The following is an 18,759-nucleotide window of genomic DNA, read 5'->3' as shown; positions in this document are numbered from 1 at the left end:
TAAGGTCTTTAGTGTCTGAAACTTGGAGAAGCTCCAAATGCTTCAAAACTTTTCTTTCTTCAGAGTTCTTTCAGAACTTGATCTTTGCATTCTTCAGAATTGAGTTTCAAAACTAAAATCTTGGCTTCTCTTTAAAAAATTTGACCAAAGTGTCTATGAAGTGTTTACTTGTAGGTCTGCACACTAGATCAATTTTTGTACTACCAATTGCATATTTAATATTTTGTTATCATCAAAACCTTTTAAAACCTTACGGTTTTTCATAACAAATTTTGTTCCAACATTCTCTTCTCCTTCTAGTTTTTAATTTGACCTTTTTCCCACGCCTAGGGAAAGGAAAAGACATTTAGGGTTAAGTTATGATTGCTTATGCTATTGAACAAGGTTTCACTTCTTCATCCGGTTTTCAATTTGTCGTTTTCCCTATGTCTAGGGAAAGGAAAAATCAGTTGGGATTACATTACAATTGCTTACTTTATTGAACAATATTTAGTCTAACGATGCCAAATTCATTTGTTTCTATTTGTTTTTGTCTGAAGATACTAAAATTTTGTAAATATTAGTGTTAATTTCACCAATGAATATATTACATGTGTCTATTTCACAGTTGATGATGCAAGGCTAACTTTGCATAAAGGGTGATAAAATTTTCAAAATTTATTTTAATCACGATGTACAATTTTTGGAAAATTATAATTAAATAGAAAAAATTTTAAATTATTTACCATTTCTGCTTATCACATTATTTACACACTCTTTCACAATGTTATGTTGTATATTAAAAAAAAAACAAATTTTTTAGTACTTTTTGTTTGAGAAAATAATTGAACGATTTCTTGTGACAATGACTATCCCTGAAATCAATGTGAACTCCTCCTCCTCCTCCTTCACCAATACTTATTGTGGTGCATGAAGCTTTTTCAGCTTTCGACAATCTAGCTTCAATGAGGCATGCACTTTATAATATCAATGAAGGCATAATATCAATGTCTGCTTAATAAGGGAATAACAAAAAGGAAAATAAATGTTGGTACCTTGGAGATTAAACTAAATTAATAAATTATGTTTGAATTATTAATTTTATTCTTCTTTGATATATTTTGTTGAATAGATTTGATCATATGTTGTAAGCTCTTTAATTTAGTTCAGGATTTCTTGAGTATTGTATATTTGGATGTCCTCCTCAGTACTTTATGGACCCTAGTCAAGGTTTGTTTTATATTTGGAAGAAGGAAAAAATGTTAAAAATTAAACCTTTTGAAGTAGAGATAGTCAAATAGATGATGAAAGACAACATATATATATATATATAGATGAATATTTCATACTAAGGATGTTTTTATGCAAGATTTCTAATTACTCTATCCAAACACACTCTATTTATTTTTTACTCAAAATTCATAGAAATATTGAATTGGGCTTGGACCTACAATTAAATTAAAACGAGCCATGGGCTAAAAGCAGAGATTAGGTTTAAACGAACAAAGCCCATTACGTTACATATATTTATCTCCACACAACACAAACCACTATCTTCCTGACTCTCATTTACGGCATAGATAGAAAATTAGGGTTTTCACTTTGTGCAGCAACGGCGCCGAAGAAGGAAAGAACACATAGGGTTACCAAAAACCCTGATTTGATTAGGGAAATTGGAAAGTTCTCAAAGTCTCAGATGTACCAGAAGACCTATGTGGGATATTAAGGCAAAAAATGCCGGCGTTTTCGTTCGTCATGATCCCAATCCTAACCTAATATTCCATTGGAAAACCATCGAAATTTTATTTTGCTGATGATGTGAAGCAGCCCTTTCTTAACAAACAAGCATAAGACTAAACCTACTAAGCTCAGGTTAGTTTTCAATACGAATCTCTCTTTCAATTATTTATATCTTTTAGGGTTTATTAGATTTTGTGCTTTTGTAGTTCATTTTTATTTTAATTTAATTATCAGGTTTAATTTGAGATAATTGGGATCTGGAATATGTTTATAGTGTATTGAAATTACTGAATTTTGACGCATTTGTAGATGGAAAAATGATAAAATTACTTCTTTTTTTAATTTTTTTTTTATCACTATAATAAATGTCCCTTTTATTTTATGTGGATTTTTGTATATGATTTTGTTACTAAATTTGAACTAGGATTTCTTTTGTATCTTCAAGGCCAATAGTACTCCAGGGACCGTGTTGCTTATTGTTGTTGGTAGATTTAAGGGCAAGAAGGTGGTGTATTTGAAGCAGCTCCCATATGGAATATAGGATAATAACACATGAATAAAAGGTAAACAGACAACAAGTTGCGCCGCTAACCCTTTTTGTTAAATTTATATCTTTTTTTCTACTTTCCTTGATTGATAACTAGAATAATGAATTTGTTATAATTTATAAAAATGAATTTCCTTGATTAGTTGTTAATGAAATTGAACACAATTTTATATATTTTATTGATATAGTGCATTTTATTTACAAAAAAAAAAAAAAATCAAGATATTTCTAAAGCATTTAACACAGGTACATTTTTTATTTAAAAAAACATAAGTATAGTACTTGGTTATAAAAGGAGTTTGATATGTGAGTGACTTCTTCGCTATTCCTATATTAGATTTGTCCGGTGTTTGATGAAATTTTTGGAGAGCATACAATCAGAACAGTGAAGAATTCAAGCATCTGAATCTTGCGAAAGGTATTTGTTACTTATCTTGTGATTTATGTGCTTTAATTGTAACATGCGTCAATTCAACTTAGGAGTAATTAATTGATTCTCATTTAACATAACTCAATATATTAACATAACAATGTATAAATTCTACATTGCGGATTTGCAACATGTAGTAAAACAATTTCTCAAATGTTGATTGGGCAATGAATCATGTCAACTGAGATTCTTCTCGGGTCAATTCACCATTTAGGGACAATGTATATAATCGAAGCTCTAATGATTTTCTCTCTGTTGAAGAAGATATCATCAGTAATACCTCATACATTAATGGTGCAAAATCCATTGAAAAAAGATATGCACATTTTTTACATCTATATGTTGTAATGATGGTATGTTGTAAAGGTATCAGCATACCACCATTACAATATATAGATGGAAAAAATGATCGTACATTTTTTCAATGGAAATGTCTTTTGCACCAGTAATGTCTAAGGCATTACTGATGGTATCTTCTTCATCCGAGAGAAAATTATTGGAGCTTCGATTATATACATTGTTCCTAAATAGTGCATTGCCCTAGAAAGAATCTTTCTTGTCATGATGCATTTCCCATCCAACATTTCAGATGTTGTGTTACTGCTTGTGGCAAATCCGCTATGTAGAAGTTATACATTAATGTGTCAACATATTGAATTATGTTAATTATAAATCATTTACTCCAAAGTCGAACTGGCATATGTTACGATTAAAACACATAAATCACAATATAAGAGACAAATATGTTTCGCAAGATTCAGAAGCTTGAATTCCACACTATTCTAATTGCATCCTCTCAAAAATTTCATCACACACCGGATTTAATATAGGAACAATGAAACGGTAACTCAAATATCAAATTTCTTTTAGAACTAAGTATTATACTTGTGTTTTTGAATAAAATGCAATATATCGATCATATAAATAAAATTGTGTTTAATTTCATTAGCTAAGCAAGAAAATTCATTTTTATAAATTGTAACAAATTTATTATTTTGAGCAGAAGAACTCCAATTTGCATGACATATATACAAAATACATCTCAAAAAAGAAATTTAAAAAAAAGAAGAAAAAAATAAACTAATGGTGTCTTACACTAATATAGATGCACATTGATATCTGAGTGACTTCTTCGCTATTCCTATATTATATTTGTCCGGTGTTGGATGAAATTTTTGGGGATGATGCAATCAGAACAGTGAAGAATTCAAGCATCTGAATCTTGCGAAAGGTATTTGTTACTTATCTTGTGATTTATGTGCTTTAATTGTAACATGTGCCAATTCAGCTTAGGAGTAATTAATTTATTCTCATTTAACATAATTCAATACATTAACATAACAATGTATAATTTCTACATTGCGGATTTGCAACATGTAGTAAAACAATTTCTCAAATGTTCTCAAATGTTGATTGGGCAATGAATCATGACAACAGAGATTCTTCCCGGGTCAATTCACCATTTAGGGACAATGTATATAATCGAAGCTCTAATGATTTTCTCTCTGTTGAAGAAGATATCATCAGTAATATCTCATACATTACTGGTGCAAAAGACATTTCCATTGAAAAAAGATATGCACATTGTTTACATCTATATGTTGTAATGATGGTATGTTGTAAAGGTATTAGCATACCACCATTACAATATATAGATGGAAAAAATGATCGTACATTTTTTCAATGGAAATGTCTTTTGCACCAGTAATGTATGAGGCATTACTGATGGTATCTTCTTCATCCGAGAGAAAATCATTGGAGCTTCAATTATATACATTGTTCCTAAATAGTGCATTGCCCTAGAAAGAATCTTTCTTGTCATGATGCATTTCCCAACCAACATTTCAGATGTTGTGTTACTGCTTGTGGCAAATCCGCTATGTAGAAGTTATACATTAATGTGTCAACATATTGAATTATGTTAAATATAAATCAATTACTCCAAAGTCGAACTGGCATATGTTACGATTAAAACACATAAATCACAATATAAGAGACAAATACGTTTCGCAAGATTCAGAAGCTTGAATTCCACACTATTCTAATTGCACCCTCTAAAAATTTTCATCACACACCGAATTTAATATAGGAACAATGAAACAGTAACTCAAATATCAAATTTCTTTTATAACTAAGTACTATACTTGTGTTTTTGAATAAAATGCAATATATCGATCATATAAATAAAATTGTGTTTAATTTCCTTAACAGCTAAGCAAGAAAATTCATTTTTATAAATTGTAACAAATTTATTATTTTGAGCAGAAGAACTCCAATTTGCATGACATATATAAAAAAAACATCTCAAAATAATTTATTTTTTATAAAAGAAGAAAAAAAGTAAACTAATGATTTCTTACACTAATATAGATGCACATTTAAGTTTATAGAAGTGTATGGAATTCGGGATTTGAACCCCGACCTATTTATATTAAGCTAATATATATAAATCGATATTAATTTTTTCATACATACATTTATTTATTAAAATTGGTTTCTTTTCTTGACTATATGAATAATTAAGCGAGAATGTAAGACATTTTGAAAATTAAGAGACTAAATAGATTTAAAATGAGGAACAAATTAGTAAAATCTCTGTATTATATCTAGTTTCTGTGAGTGTGGATAACCAGTAACTATACTAACGGCCCATTTGGGACGCATGATAGGATATAAAACAGGATAATGATAGGATAGGATATGATATCAACATGATAACAGGTATCATCACTTATCGCATCATGTGTTTGGTGCACACAAGATAATAAACATGATAACTATTATAGCATGTTTTTAATACATATTTGCTCATAATAATATGATAAGATATATAACATATTTAAATGGCAAATTACCCTTTTAAAACAATTGTTATTTTTTAAAAATTATTTTGTAATACTTTGAATTTTATAAATAAAAAATCTAAATAAGTAATCAAATAACTTTATATAATTTTAAATAAAAAACCTAAGAAAATAATCAATTTTATTTTTTTATGTCTCATAATCAAATAAATAACTCAATTATACATGTTAGATAATCTAAATAAATATATGATATATCTCATGCGTAAATAATAAAACTAGCCTTGCAAAAGAATTATATTTAATTTGTTATAAAATTTAAATTAATATCCCTATTTTGAATTTTTTTAATAATTATCTACTATAATCTAAGAAGAAAAGATGATCATTAAAATTCGATTTTGCCCTTTTGACTTTATTTTTTTCGTTTTTATTTGTTCTTGCATTGAGGGTTAAAGTTGGAATTAATGGTATAAAAGTCTCACATTCATTCTCAAGCTACTTTTCGGACCATGACTTTTTTGCCCTTCAATATTTATACTAACACTTTGTTTTATAAAGGGTAATACGAAAATCAATATTGTAATTTCGCACATGGTTTCACAAACAAATTAAATTACACACTGCCCAATAGAAAAATTTCACACTGGCCAATTTTTTTCCACTTTATTTTGAATTTCAAATTTTAAATTTACTAAATCTAACTTTTCTGTGAGATCTCTCTTTTCTCATTTCTCTCATTATCCATTTCACACTTCCTCTCTTTCTTCTCACGTGTTCTCACTTCTCATTCTTTCTTTTTGCTCTCTCTCACACTCAATCAGAGACTGAGAAAGAAAACAACATCGGCGGAAGAACGGAGAAAGAAGAATGTGGGAGACGATAGAAAGAAGAAGATTCATCGTAGAACAAGTTAGTGATTTTTTCTATAATCATCTTTATTTAGTTAAATAGGTCAGGTTGCAATCCATTAAAAAGTATTTTAGCCTTATAGGCCGGCCTATTTAAGTTAATATGAATAATATTTTTACTACTATAATTATTTATATATTAAAATTTGTACTTTGAATAAATTATAAATTTATTAACTTTTTCAGTAGTTTAAGTTTATTAATCTACATAAGTTTTTCACATATATAAATGTATTATTATAAACTAGAATTGAAATATGATCATATATATAGTCAAAATATGACTTTTTATTATAAAATTAAAATTTCTCACATGATGTGAGTTGTTGCGGTTAAAGTCTCACTCTAAAACACTATTGCAGTAACTACTACTCTTTCCTGCAACAGGAAGAAACAAAACTAGTAACATCGCACTCCTTCTTGCTTAAAAAAATACATGTTGCACTCATTCTCCTTCATGCTTAACGATAAAGAAATCAACAATTTTAACTATTAAAAAAATTTAAAATGATCATATTTATCAGTAAAGCAACAATATTTTGAATTTTTGTTTCACTGATCACTTTTTAATAAACTAATTAAATTGATCGTTGTGTCAATTAATTATAACACAACAATTTAAATCAACTATCAACTAATTCTTTTTATTTATAAAATTAACTTCGTTAAAACCAGCTTCTTAACGCGCATGCAACGCGCCAAAGATCCCTTACGACCTAATGCCCCGACGCAATATAACGCACCGAAGGCGCGTCTCGTGCGTACGCACGGGTATGTACCTAGTTTTACTTTAAAATATTATAATTTTAGTAGAATTTTGACTTTTTAGATTATTTAAATTACAAAATTAACCTTGTGAGAAAATCACAAATAAGAATTTTAACTAGAGGGACAAAATAGGATAAGCTTTAAAATTAACTTATCATATCCTGCTGTCTCACCAAACACAGGATTAAGAGATGATATGATACAATTATCCTATCATGTCGCTTATCCTGTGCACAAAACCAGGGTATAATGAAAACGATAAGATAGATTTGAAAAAATAAATTACAAGGGCCAATGCTTCATGTTTATGATATCAAAGTAATTCCTTGAAGAAACAAAGTAACAATCTCACATACAAACCATTTATTACCAATTACAAGGGCCAATACTTCATGTTTAATTAAGTGATTATTCTTAATCCCGTCTGTTTTTATTACCTAAAGAGCTCATTTATGTAAAGACTTTTTATACAGTTGGCGCTAAGCCGACACATGTTCAGAGTTTATTTTTCGGTAAGATGCTTCAAAAATTACTGAAGAGGTTGGGTTGTTGGTACAATTTTACAAGTTTGAGTGACTCGCTTGAACTTTTACCCGATGCCACGAAGTGTTTAATATCCCTCTAAGGTTCCAAATTTCTTCAACTTTTTCAGGTTGAACATTTGCAGCTGAATCTACCTGCATATTATACAAAGGTATTGATTATTAAGGAGATGATGATACAAAGATCCGAAATCAATTAGAGTGTATATTTTCTCTGATCCATTATTGCAAATGAATATGATATGTTGTAAGAGTGATTTTTTTTTTGAAAACTCGGTATCCGGCCTGAGGACCGACTAATCCGTGGGGACCAAACCCATTTGGGTTGGTCTGGTGGTATTGGCTTGGGACCTGGGAGTGTGCTCCTCCTTAAGGTCTCAGGTTCGATTCTCTCTTGTGCCAATTTGGGTGGGTTAATTTAGCTTCTTCAAAAAAAATCCGTAGGGACCAATCTCCCCGCCCACTTGCTGGGGTCCCATTTAAAGCCGGAGCAAGCAAAGCTCTGTATGGACTAAGAGTGTATTTTATATTGTATTCCGCCCATTAAGCAATCCTGTAAGCTTTAGAGTAGTCTATATATGCATATTAATTTTTCTACTCTATTCACTAACTTTCACCAAGTGTTTCTGTAAATTCCGATGTTCATATGGATTCAGTTCATGCATTTTGCTCTCAGAATCTGTACGGATCACAACACAACTGAGTTCCATAACATGTCAATTTTCATTCTCCTGAAAATGTTCTATGCTTTCTCTTAGAAAACACTTTCACTTATCATAGGATCTATGTAACAAAACTTTATTGATATGACAAACCTTTATAATTTAAAAGGCACTCATGGGTGAGTACAACAAAATTGTTTATTTCTTATGCAGGTAAGGACAACTAGGAGAAAATATGAAACATACCGCTTTTGCAATAATCTCTGTGCTGTGAAGAATATCAGCTGTGATCTCAAATAGCACCCAAGCCCATTTATCACTGTTGGCATCATCTGCAATATAGTGAATACCCTTTTTTTGAGACCTCGAGGCTTCCATCCATGTTTTGCCTCCATCAACAGACACATCTACTCTTTCAATTCCTCTGCCACCACCTGATGCTGCATAACCACTAATTTTTACCTGCACAGCATATGCAAGAATTAGGATTTCAGTCATTTTTACCTGCACAGCACTTGCGTCAAATTGGTAGACAAATGTATCAAGTTTACTGCCTTAATGGGAATTAGGAAATCAAATATATAGTTTGATAGAACCCTGGGTGTGTAGTTCATCAATTAGGTTGTTTGAGACCCAAAATTCAGATACTTCCATTCAAAGATTCGACATGTCGTACCAATTGATAGAAACCCAAATTAAGAGAGGACACAAGAATAGTATTGCTTGATAAATGAACTGTCATAGAATATTTTCTCTTCCTAATCACAAATAAGTAATTTCCTTACATAAATTTCCACACTGTGGGCTAGGAAGTATGAGCCCAAAATCCTAAGACCGTTTTACTGTGGGCTCCTAAGTGAAATTTTATCAAATGGAATCCTAACACGTCTTTTGGTATTCAGTAAATTCAAATCTAGAATACTATTTGAATTACAAAATTAAAAGGAAAAAGAAGCTAATTCAACATGTTTGTGCATTTCATCGTGAATAACAAAAAAAACCTTGTAACTCATCAAAACGGTAAAAAGAACAGAGGCAACCCACACTGATGCATGAATTTATTGTGCTCGTCATATACACATCTTTACATGAACTAACCTTCCCAGGCTTTACTGTGCTCACATCTTCCAAAGAACATATAACACACTGCCACAATGAAACGAATAACCATCGGTTACAAATTCAATTAGCACTTACTCTAAATTATAAACAGGTTAATTTCCATTAACTCATGTTATGTAAGGCAGAAAGAGCACAATAATAAGATTATAAGACTACCTGAACAGGGAAATCCATTTGAGGTCTCCTGGTAGACCAATCAATATTGTCCCAATTCACTGATGGAGGAAACATTTTGTAGTCCTTTTGCATGAAGAAACCCTAAAATACATAATAATGTGAAGCTCGTAGGGCATTCCAAAAAGAAAAGTTTTGGTATTTCAAAACTATACTGCATCATATGTCAAACCTGGCATTCTTCGGCAATGATATTGATAGCTTCCAGCCATTTAACAGACCGGGCTCCAATAACACCAGGAACAATTACGCGTAATGGGTACCCGTGATCCCTATTAAGAGGCTAAAGAAAGACACAGATTACAAACTGAGCTGAAAACACTAGACTAATATGTCAACATGATCTAGATCACCAAATGAAAACATATCGAATTCAAATTTACAATAATCATTCGTTAAGGTCACGCATGGAACTCAAATTAAAATCCTAATTTTTTATTTCCTCTCTTATTCATTACTAAGAATACAAAAAATTGAATCAAATAATATTTTTGATTGCAAAAAAAGGTGCATTGCACTGGCTACTTTCTAGTTTGTTATGCATCAAATAATAAATTAGAAAATAATATTTGCAGCTCTTATGTTAAAACTAAGACAAGCCATCGGTGTGGCATGAATCTTAAAGTGAGAACAGAAAATGATGAATGAAAAACACGATAGAAAAAGATAAAACCTTATTTAATTGCTGCCAGAAGATAGAAAACAAGAAATCAGATAAACTTACTTCTCCATTCATTTCATAAGCAAGTAGAACATCTGCTTCAGGATTTGCCGCCTGACTGAGTGGTATTGAAGCCTTATATGGCCCTCCATTTTCTTCCTAATTTTTTTAAATATTGAAAGGAATCAATATGGTAATATGAAGGAATTCAAGATCTTCAGATAAAACATACAAGCCATATTGATTACCTTACACTTATCGATGCTTACAAACTCAACATGTTTTCCACCAAATTGAGTGATTCTCGTCAACTTTGGAATTCCAACAAGCTCAAGAACATCAGCCAATTTGGCACCACCCCAAACAGCTGAGAGAAAAACCATAATGAATCAGTAATTAAAAATACAGACTTACTACATTAGACATCTTAAAGTGAATTTGCTTATTTGAGATTATCTGCTAATATAATCAACTTATGACATATATATAAGTTGTATTCAGCTTATATTAGTTTGAATTTATTTTATCTTTTGTAACAGAAATAGCTTATACAGAAGCACTCATATGACAAGTGCTTATATTATAAGTAGTTAATTAAGCTGGATATTCAAATAGTGTAGTCTCTCCTCTCTGGCTGAGCATTCAAGGGGCATCTAAGTTTCATTGAGGACTACACGCTCCAGAGATCAAATCGAAGTCAGGTTTCTTTGTTCGCACTTCGGCTTAACTACCCCAGCTCATAAAAGGTCTAAGACTTCCTTTTGAAACACCTCCCCCCTCCCCCCCCCCACACACACACACACCCACACACACATAAAAGAAAAATCCAACTCGAGCTAAAAGAAACAAAAAAGAAAAACTTGCCCGAAGTTTAGATTGGTGAGATGGAGTGGAATATAATGAAACACATCTACGTTTCACTGTTTAACTTCTGCCCTTCTCTATTTCAGGGAAATAGGATAAAATTGGTGTTTTTTATTCCATAGAATATAATGAAACACATCTACGTTTCACTACTGGATGTCCAAGCTCCTACAATCAAAGAGCAATTTAACAATAAAACTGACAATACTAACCATTTCCAATAGCCGAAACATCCCATCCAACCCCTTTCACTGTCCTCGTCTTGCTCATAGCAGTCCTCCGATTTCCTGCGCACTGAAACAATTCATTTGCAGAATGATGTAGTCATCCAAAAATCTATGTAAAAACACCAAAACTACCGCTGCTTCACTTCAATAAAAGTTTAGCAAGATAACAAAACACATACCTGCAGTGTGGCAGTTACATTATACTTTGGAAGCTTCCTGTAATCAAAATAACATGGTCACTTCCTTGCACCACAAGAAAACAATAATAATGAACCAAGAAATCAAAAATTTAAGGGATGCTTGGAAGACTAATTTAGACATTTTTTCTGACATGAGCAGCTGCGTAAGTGTTTAAAAGGGCTTATAAAAATAGCATACGAAATGCTCACAAGATGCTTTTAGCTTTTTTAACTAAGCTCCCTATGGTAGCTTATAGAAACAGCTTTTATCATATAAATGCTTATTTATAAGCTATTTCTACAACATAAAACAGAATAAAGTCAAACTGTTTCCGTATTGGCTATAAATTGTTTTCATACGCTATCTTAGAGAGCTTATGGAAATAAGCAATATGAACATATCACAAGTTGTTTCTATAAGCTCTTCATAGCAGTCACACGAGTGCTTATGCGCATATGTAAGCACAAGTAAGTCAATCCAAACAAACCTAAGCATAAGAAAATCCTAACTGAATTCCGTATTCAAAACAAACTTAACTAACCTGATATCTTTCATAAAGAGCTGTTTGGAATGTTCCAAGAGACCAGATATCACCACAGAGTATCTGTTCATAAATACCAAACATTTCATAAAATATAATAATATAAACTATTATATAAAGTCAACTCTTAAGTTAACTACCATTAACAACTGGGTGGGTTGAGTAGCTCAACTAGTTTGAGCTAAGGGCTCAACCCCGGCAAAGGCGAAAAACAATTAATCTAAAAAACTAAAAACTAATATTGGTCACTTAAAAAAAAAACACTACAATTAACGCTTAATATTTGTTCACATCTTAATCAAATGAATTTAAAAACCAACTACAAAATTTAGTCAATCTTTTCCTGACGAATTTGCCCTCGACAATACAATATTTTCCAAATTCAATTTTGAATTCATAAACATATGACACAAATATTTAAATTGAAATTTGGATAGATTTATATTACCTAAATACTACCTCTTCTCTTACATATAAAAAGCAAGATAAAATACAATAAAACTACTCCTTCCGGTCTCATATAAAACATCAAATATCTGATGTATCTGATCCATAATATATATATATTAGATATATCAGTTATTCAATTAATCTAAAAAATGTATCTTTGCTTGTATATGAGACCGGCGGATGTATGTATTTTACCAAATCACGCCACTACACTCCACTCTACTTTAATCAGGATGGAACCGTGGTCCTCCCTATCAAATACAGCACCAATCACCACTAGACCAACTAACATCGGTGACATGGAAGAATATTTGATTTCTATTCCATGTAGTGTAAAATTAATTTACACCGGCATAGCATATTGAATAAAGTAAAAAATTATATAAAATTGGACCAACAAAAATTGATATGTCTACTCAAAATTTAAAACTTGATAATCCACTAAATAATCAATTTATTGAATTAAGAAAAAGAATAATGAACCTGTCGATGTCTTCAACGATGGGAATAGGGCCATGATTCCTCTTATAGAAGAAATCAGAAGGTGTGACATACGATGCAATAAGTGCCAAACGATTTGGTTCTGCGTTGAAAGGTTCCTGAGAAAACAAAACGACGATGAGAATTAGCGTTTTGGGAAAAAGAAAGAAGAAAATGAAGAGAGTGTAGTAGTTACCTTGGCGTTAATTTGAAGAGAAGGGTGACGAGGTGGTTCTTTCGAATAATCTGACGGTGCTGTTAATCCTGGCATTTTTTGTTGAGGAATAGAGTGATTGGAAATGAAGAAGAAAAAGAACAAGGATTTGGAGATGGAAACAAAGGTTCTTTGGAAATTCCAAACTAATAATCTTATAATCTACTTATATCAATGTAGCATTGCAAGATTACAAAATTAATTTAGTTATTAAAAAAAAAATTAACTCATGAGGAATTATACGAGATTATGCGAGTCTCTCGTAACTTAATTAAAAATTATGGGTTTGATTCATCTTTAAGTGGAATTTCTAACAATTAGGTTATTAGATAAAAAAAATCATGCATTTGATCTTATCTTTAGTAGTTTATGTCCAATTTGAGTCCATAAGACTCAAGTGTTTCATTTTTGCACTTGCGTGTAAAGAATATTTGATTTAAGAAAAATAAAAAACAAAAATAATTTATTCTAAAACATCTATGATAATGTCATATTATTGATTTACTTGTATTATTTGTATTGGAACTTCTTTCATATTGGATAATTGATAAATTAGATTATAGTAGATATATCATAAATTGGTATTTGTGAGCTTAACTCAGTTGGTAGAGACATCGCACTATATGTGTAGTAGATCGGATTCGAACTCGGGATACTCCACTTATTCACTTTTAAGGTGGATTTTCTAGGCTACTTGACAAAAAAAATCATAAATGGTTTAAAAAGAATCATGCATTTGATATTATCTTTGGTAGTTTCCAGACAATTTTAGTCCAAAAGACTGGAGTGATTAGTCTTTAGAGTTGCGCGCAAAAGGTATTTGATTTATGCAAAAACAAAAATAATTTATTCTAAAAGATCTATGATAATATCATATTATTGATTTACTTGTATTCCTATTGGAACTTCTTTTCAATAATTGATAAATTAGATTATAGTAGATATATCATAAATTATTTAAAATATTAAAGGTATTTTTATGGTCGTAAAAATTATTTACATAAAAAAGATAATTTTTTGTTTTTTACATAAAAAATATATTTATTTATTGAAATTGATAAAATACATCGAATATGTTCTGGTGAGCATAGCTCAATTGATAAGGTTATTTCAAATTATTGCATGGACTAGGGAATCATGTACTCCCTTTTTTTTTTACTAAAAAAATGTGGAATTCTAGTCACTAGACTACTTCACCAAAAAAATACATCCAATATAAATATAAAGTTAATATTACTAAAAAAGAAAATGATAAATCACTGAATAAATTTACATTATCTAAGTTAATAACATACAACCAAGGTTGTTAGAACCGAACCGTATTGGCCGGTCGGACCGGGAACCGGAGGGTTGAGCGGTCCAATTAGACCTAAAAAATGGACAGTAAAAACCGGTAAAAAATCGTTCGAACCGGCTTAGAACCGGGTCAAACCGGTGAACCGGCCGGTCGGTTTGGCGGTTCAGTTTTTCTTTTTTTTTACAAAAATTGGACAAAACACGCATTTTAAATTGTTTTTTTTTCTTTTTAAACTGAAAACACCAAAAGTGTTTGGTTTGTTTGGAAAAGAAAAAAGATTGAAACTTGGAAAGAAAGAATTGGAAAGAAGAAGAAGAAGTCATGGTTGTTGTTGTGAAAAGAGAGAGTGATGAACATGAGGAGAATGTCAAATGGGTTTGAAGAGTTCATTTTGATGTTGCTGTTTGTTTGATTATGTAGAGAAAGAGAGAGAGGAGGGAAAGAAGAAGAGATAAGCATGAGATTGAAGAACAAAGAGGCAAAAACTTGAAGAAAAAATGAATATGTGATGGATGATGATTTTGAGAAGAGAGAGTGGCAGCTGCACTCTTTGTTCATTTCTTTGGCATATCTATATATATAAATCCTAGACAGTTATCCAATTGACTATCTAAACCCTAATCCACATCACCCACTTAAACCAATTAAAATCTTTCATTTAGCCACATCACTCACTTACATTCATTTAATGTGTGGTACTAATTATTATTATTATTATTATTATTATTATTATTATTGTTGTTGTTGTTGTTGTTGTTTTGGGTTACTATTCATTTTAATTTTTTTTGTTTAATTTATTTTTTTGGGTACAAAATAGTTAATACTTTTTGCTGATAATTTTTTGTCCAATTTTTGTGCATATAGGAAGTTGGTCGATTGTCAGGACTATTTACTGATAATTTTGGTATGCAAATTCATTGTCACGTAAAAAAAATATTGATGGTGTGTCTAAATATAAAATTCAATTTGAATTGTTAGTAAAAAAAATAGATAAAATAAAATTTATTGATGGTTTGCATGCTTTGTGTGATTTTTATCATATTTGATTTTGAGTACGAGTTAAGTTGGTTTATTTTTGTCTCAATATGTTTCAAATTAATATAAATGACAGATTCGATAATGAAGTAGTTTATCCAACTCAGAATCCTCCAATGAGATTTATAATATAAAAAAACTTATTATGTTTCAAAATCAATTTTTTCCCATTTAGATAATTTCTATTGTTATTGTTATTATTTTGATAATACCTATTGTTTCGATTTTAAAATTATTACCTATACAAATAATTTTTTGATGTTACATTATAAAACAGCGCATAAGACCCGTGCATCGCACGGGTAATCGTCTAGTATCACATGTGAACTTGCATAGTCATTGTATTTTATATTTAGGTTTAGTTAAATGGGTTTGGGCCATATTTCTTTTAAAATGCGGGTTAGTATAAAATAAAATTGTATATTATTTTTATTTAAGTATGAGTTTAGTGCTAAAATCTGCATTTTTTATTTGATTATATATTTTTATTTTGTGTTGACTTTATAATATTTTATCTTTTTAATGTGTGAAATTAGGTAATATTGATTCATTATTTATATATTAATTAAAATATATATTTAATTAAAAATGGTCCGACCCCGGTTGAACCCGTCCGACCAATTGAACATTGAACCGGTGAGCTTGCTGGTTCGACGACCGATCCGATTCTGACAACCTTGCATACAACAATACAATGCCTATAAATAATATGATGAAATCAAAGCTTATCAATAATATCTAATAGTATAACTTACCCGTGCTATCCCTCGGGTTAATGTTCTATGAAAAATATAGATCATTTTTTTTCACACATGAAAAATATGGATTATTAAAATTTTAATATTGTGATTTTTTAATTATTTGTAAAAATAATTTTATATTTAATGTAATAGTTTATTTAAATATGATAAAATATCCAAATTTTGGAGATTTTAAGGAGAAATGACAGAATGAAGAGTGATACTCCACTCCGCGTTCCCAACTCACATGTTCATATATTTGTTCTTTTATTTTCATAAAAAAAAAAGTCATTATGCAAAAACTAATCTAACGGTTAATATATTTGTTCTTAATCGTCATCTCTCTCCTTTAGACATTTATTTTCTTCAGGAGTATTTTATCTCATGTCCCCGTGTGAAAAAATTTCACATTTGAGAAACAAAATGGGGCGATTTTAATTTAAATATTATTTATTTAAAAGTAATGAACAGTAGAATTATTTGTCATTTGCTTGACACAAAAAAAAATTATATAATTTTTTTAAGCATATCTCATTTGTTAATGTGCAAATTTTAAAAAATGTATCTATTTGTTTTTATTTTTATTTGTTTATTTTACGGTGATGTATGGAGAATAAAAATAAAGTAATACATGATATTATTGCTTTTAATTCTTTTTTTTATATATAAAATATATTTTTTATATAATAAAATCTACAAATGTATGTCTCACCCCGTGTAAGTTTTTTTTTTGAAAAAGCTAAAATGATATATATATAAATATGAACAAAACAGCCTCCTCAGCACAAGGTGTGCCAAGATAGACTAACAAAGTTTACAGTGAGACCAAGAAAGAAATACACAATCAAAATCATACAAGACTCAAACATAATAAGGGACTAGACCACCAAACATGGTAGTTTGAAACTAGAGTAACACTCGTCGTCTTCAACCACCTATATGAAAAAAGCTTGATCTTGTCCATCATCTGAAGAGGAGTACTAATTGAGCCTGTAAACAATCTGTGATTTCTTTCTGTCCAAATAACCCACACGCTAGCGAGCCAAACAAGCTGCAAAAAAGACCGACGTGCTCGAGATCCACCAGCTGAAAGAGTGAACCGAACAAAATGATCCCGAATAGAAGTAGAACTCGTCGATGGGATGCCAATCCAAGTGCACACTAAAGCCCAAAGGGAACCAAAACAGCTGCATGAGATGAATAAGTGATAAGCTGACTCTGCCTCCCCACATCCAGAAATGCATAACTGTGCTGCAGAAGACAGAATGCCTCGAGAAATCAGGTTTGATTTTGTAGGCAACCTGTCCCGCAATAAGCGCCACGCACAGATGGATACCTTCAAAGGGACCTGAGAATGCCAAATGAGGTGCTCCGCATCATCTATAGTAACCGAATCAAGGGTAGTCAAAAGCTCATAAGCTCCCCGAACACTGTAGCCTGTATCCGGATCTGGCTGCCACTGCCACCTGTCTGTAATATGTGCCTGCAATGAAATGTTAGAAAGTAAAGTCTGACACTCCCCCAACATCTCCTCCTCCCAAGCCCTCAACTGCCTCCGCCACACCCACGCTGCCCCATCTAACCCCCAACCCAGAGTGAACATCTCAGCCACCGTAAACGACTTGGTCTCTGACAAGACATAAAGACGACCAAATCGCTCACACAAAGGAGTCTCATCCAACCAGGGATCTGTCCAAAAGAGAGTATCAGAGCCATCCCCAACCCTCCTAACCACATGCTCCCCAAACCATCTCCCTCCTGACTCACCAACACCAACTAGTGTAGAAAGGAGATACAACTACTGGCCAAACTGACTTTCCACTACTGGCTGCGGCCAGTAGTAAATGCAGCCGACGTTGTAAGTACACACTTTCCACGTCGGGTATTTTTATACCCGTCGTGGTATGTGTAGTTTCTTCTGTAATTATTATGTAAAATTATGGGGATTCCACGTCGGTTTTTATAAATACCCGTAGTGGTATGTATGAGATTCCACTACGGGTATTTACAATATCCGTAGTGGTATGTATGGTTTCCAGTTTTTTTTTTTTAAGAATTGGGGATTCCACTACGGGTATTTACGCATACCCGTAGTGGTATGTATGGTTTCCAGTTTTTTTTTTAAGAATTGAGGATTCCACTACGGGTCATTACTTTTACCCGTAGTGGTATGTGTAGTTTTCACTACTGATTGTTATAAATATCAGTAGTGGTATGTTAGTTTTATTTTTTTTTTTTTTTCGTTTTTTTGTAGCTTCCTGTGCCTGCATATTAATATTGTAGTTTTGTAACATGTTTAAGACCAAATTTCATCACAGACCCCAAAGAGAAAATAGTGAAAGAATCATAACAAAGGAAAGTAATAAATTAACAGAACAAGAGAAAGCCCAA

At 31.3% G+C, this 18,759-nt stretch overlaps 1 protein-coding gene across 1 annotated transcript; it reads right to left on the bottom strand.

The window, feature by feature from the left end:
• Window positions 1-7,483: 7,483 nt before the first annotated feature.
• LOC123885403 (sulfite oxidase-like) lies at window positions 7,484-13,455 on the bottom strand. The gene is made up of 12 exons (XM_045934679.1): window positions 13,279-13,455; window positions 13,086-13,201; window positions 12,153-12,215; window positions 11,611-11,647; window positions 11,417-11,498; window positions 10,589-10,707; window positions 10,404-10,499; window positions 9,852-9,962; window positions 9,662-9,763; window positions 9,482-9,529; window positions 8,630-8,845; window positions 7,484-7,856 (listed from the first exon to the last, which is right to left on the bottom strand). The coding sequence occupies exons 1-12, from the start codon at window positions 13,351-13,353 to the stop codon at window positions 7,740-7,742; spliced, it is 1,182 nt and encodes a 393-aa protein (XP_045790635.1). The 5' UTR covers window positions 13,354-13,455; the 3' UTR covers window positions 7,484-7,739.
• Window positions 13,456-18,759: the final 5,304 nt, after the last annotated feature.

The sequence above is a fragment of the Trifolium pratense genome, linkage group LG5 (genome assembly GCF_020283565.1).
Source record: "Trifolium pratense cultivar HEN17-A07 linkage group LG5, ARS_RC_1.1, whole genome shotgun sequence".
Classification (NCBI taxonomy): domain Eukaryota; kingdom Viridiplantae; phylum Streptophyta; class Magnoliopsida; order Fabales; family Fabaceae; genus Trifolium; species Trifolium pratense.
The sequence above is the reverse complement of the archived record's forward strand: the minus strand, read 5'-3'. Positions and strand labels throughout refer to the sequence as shown.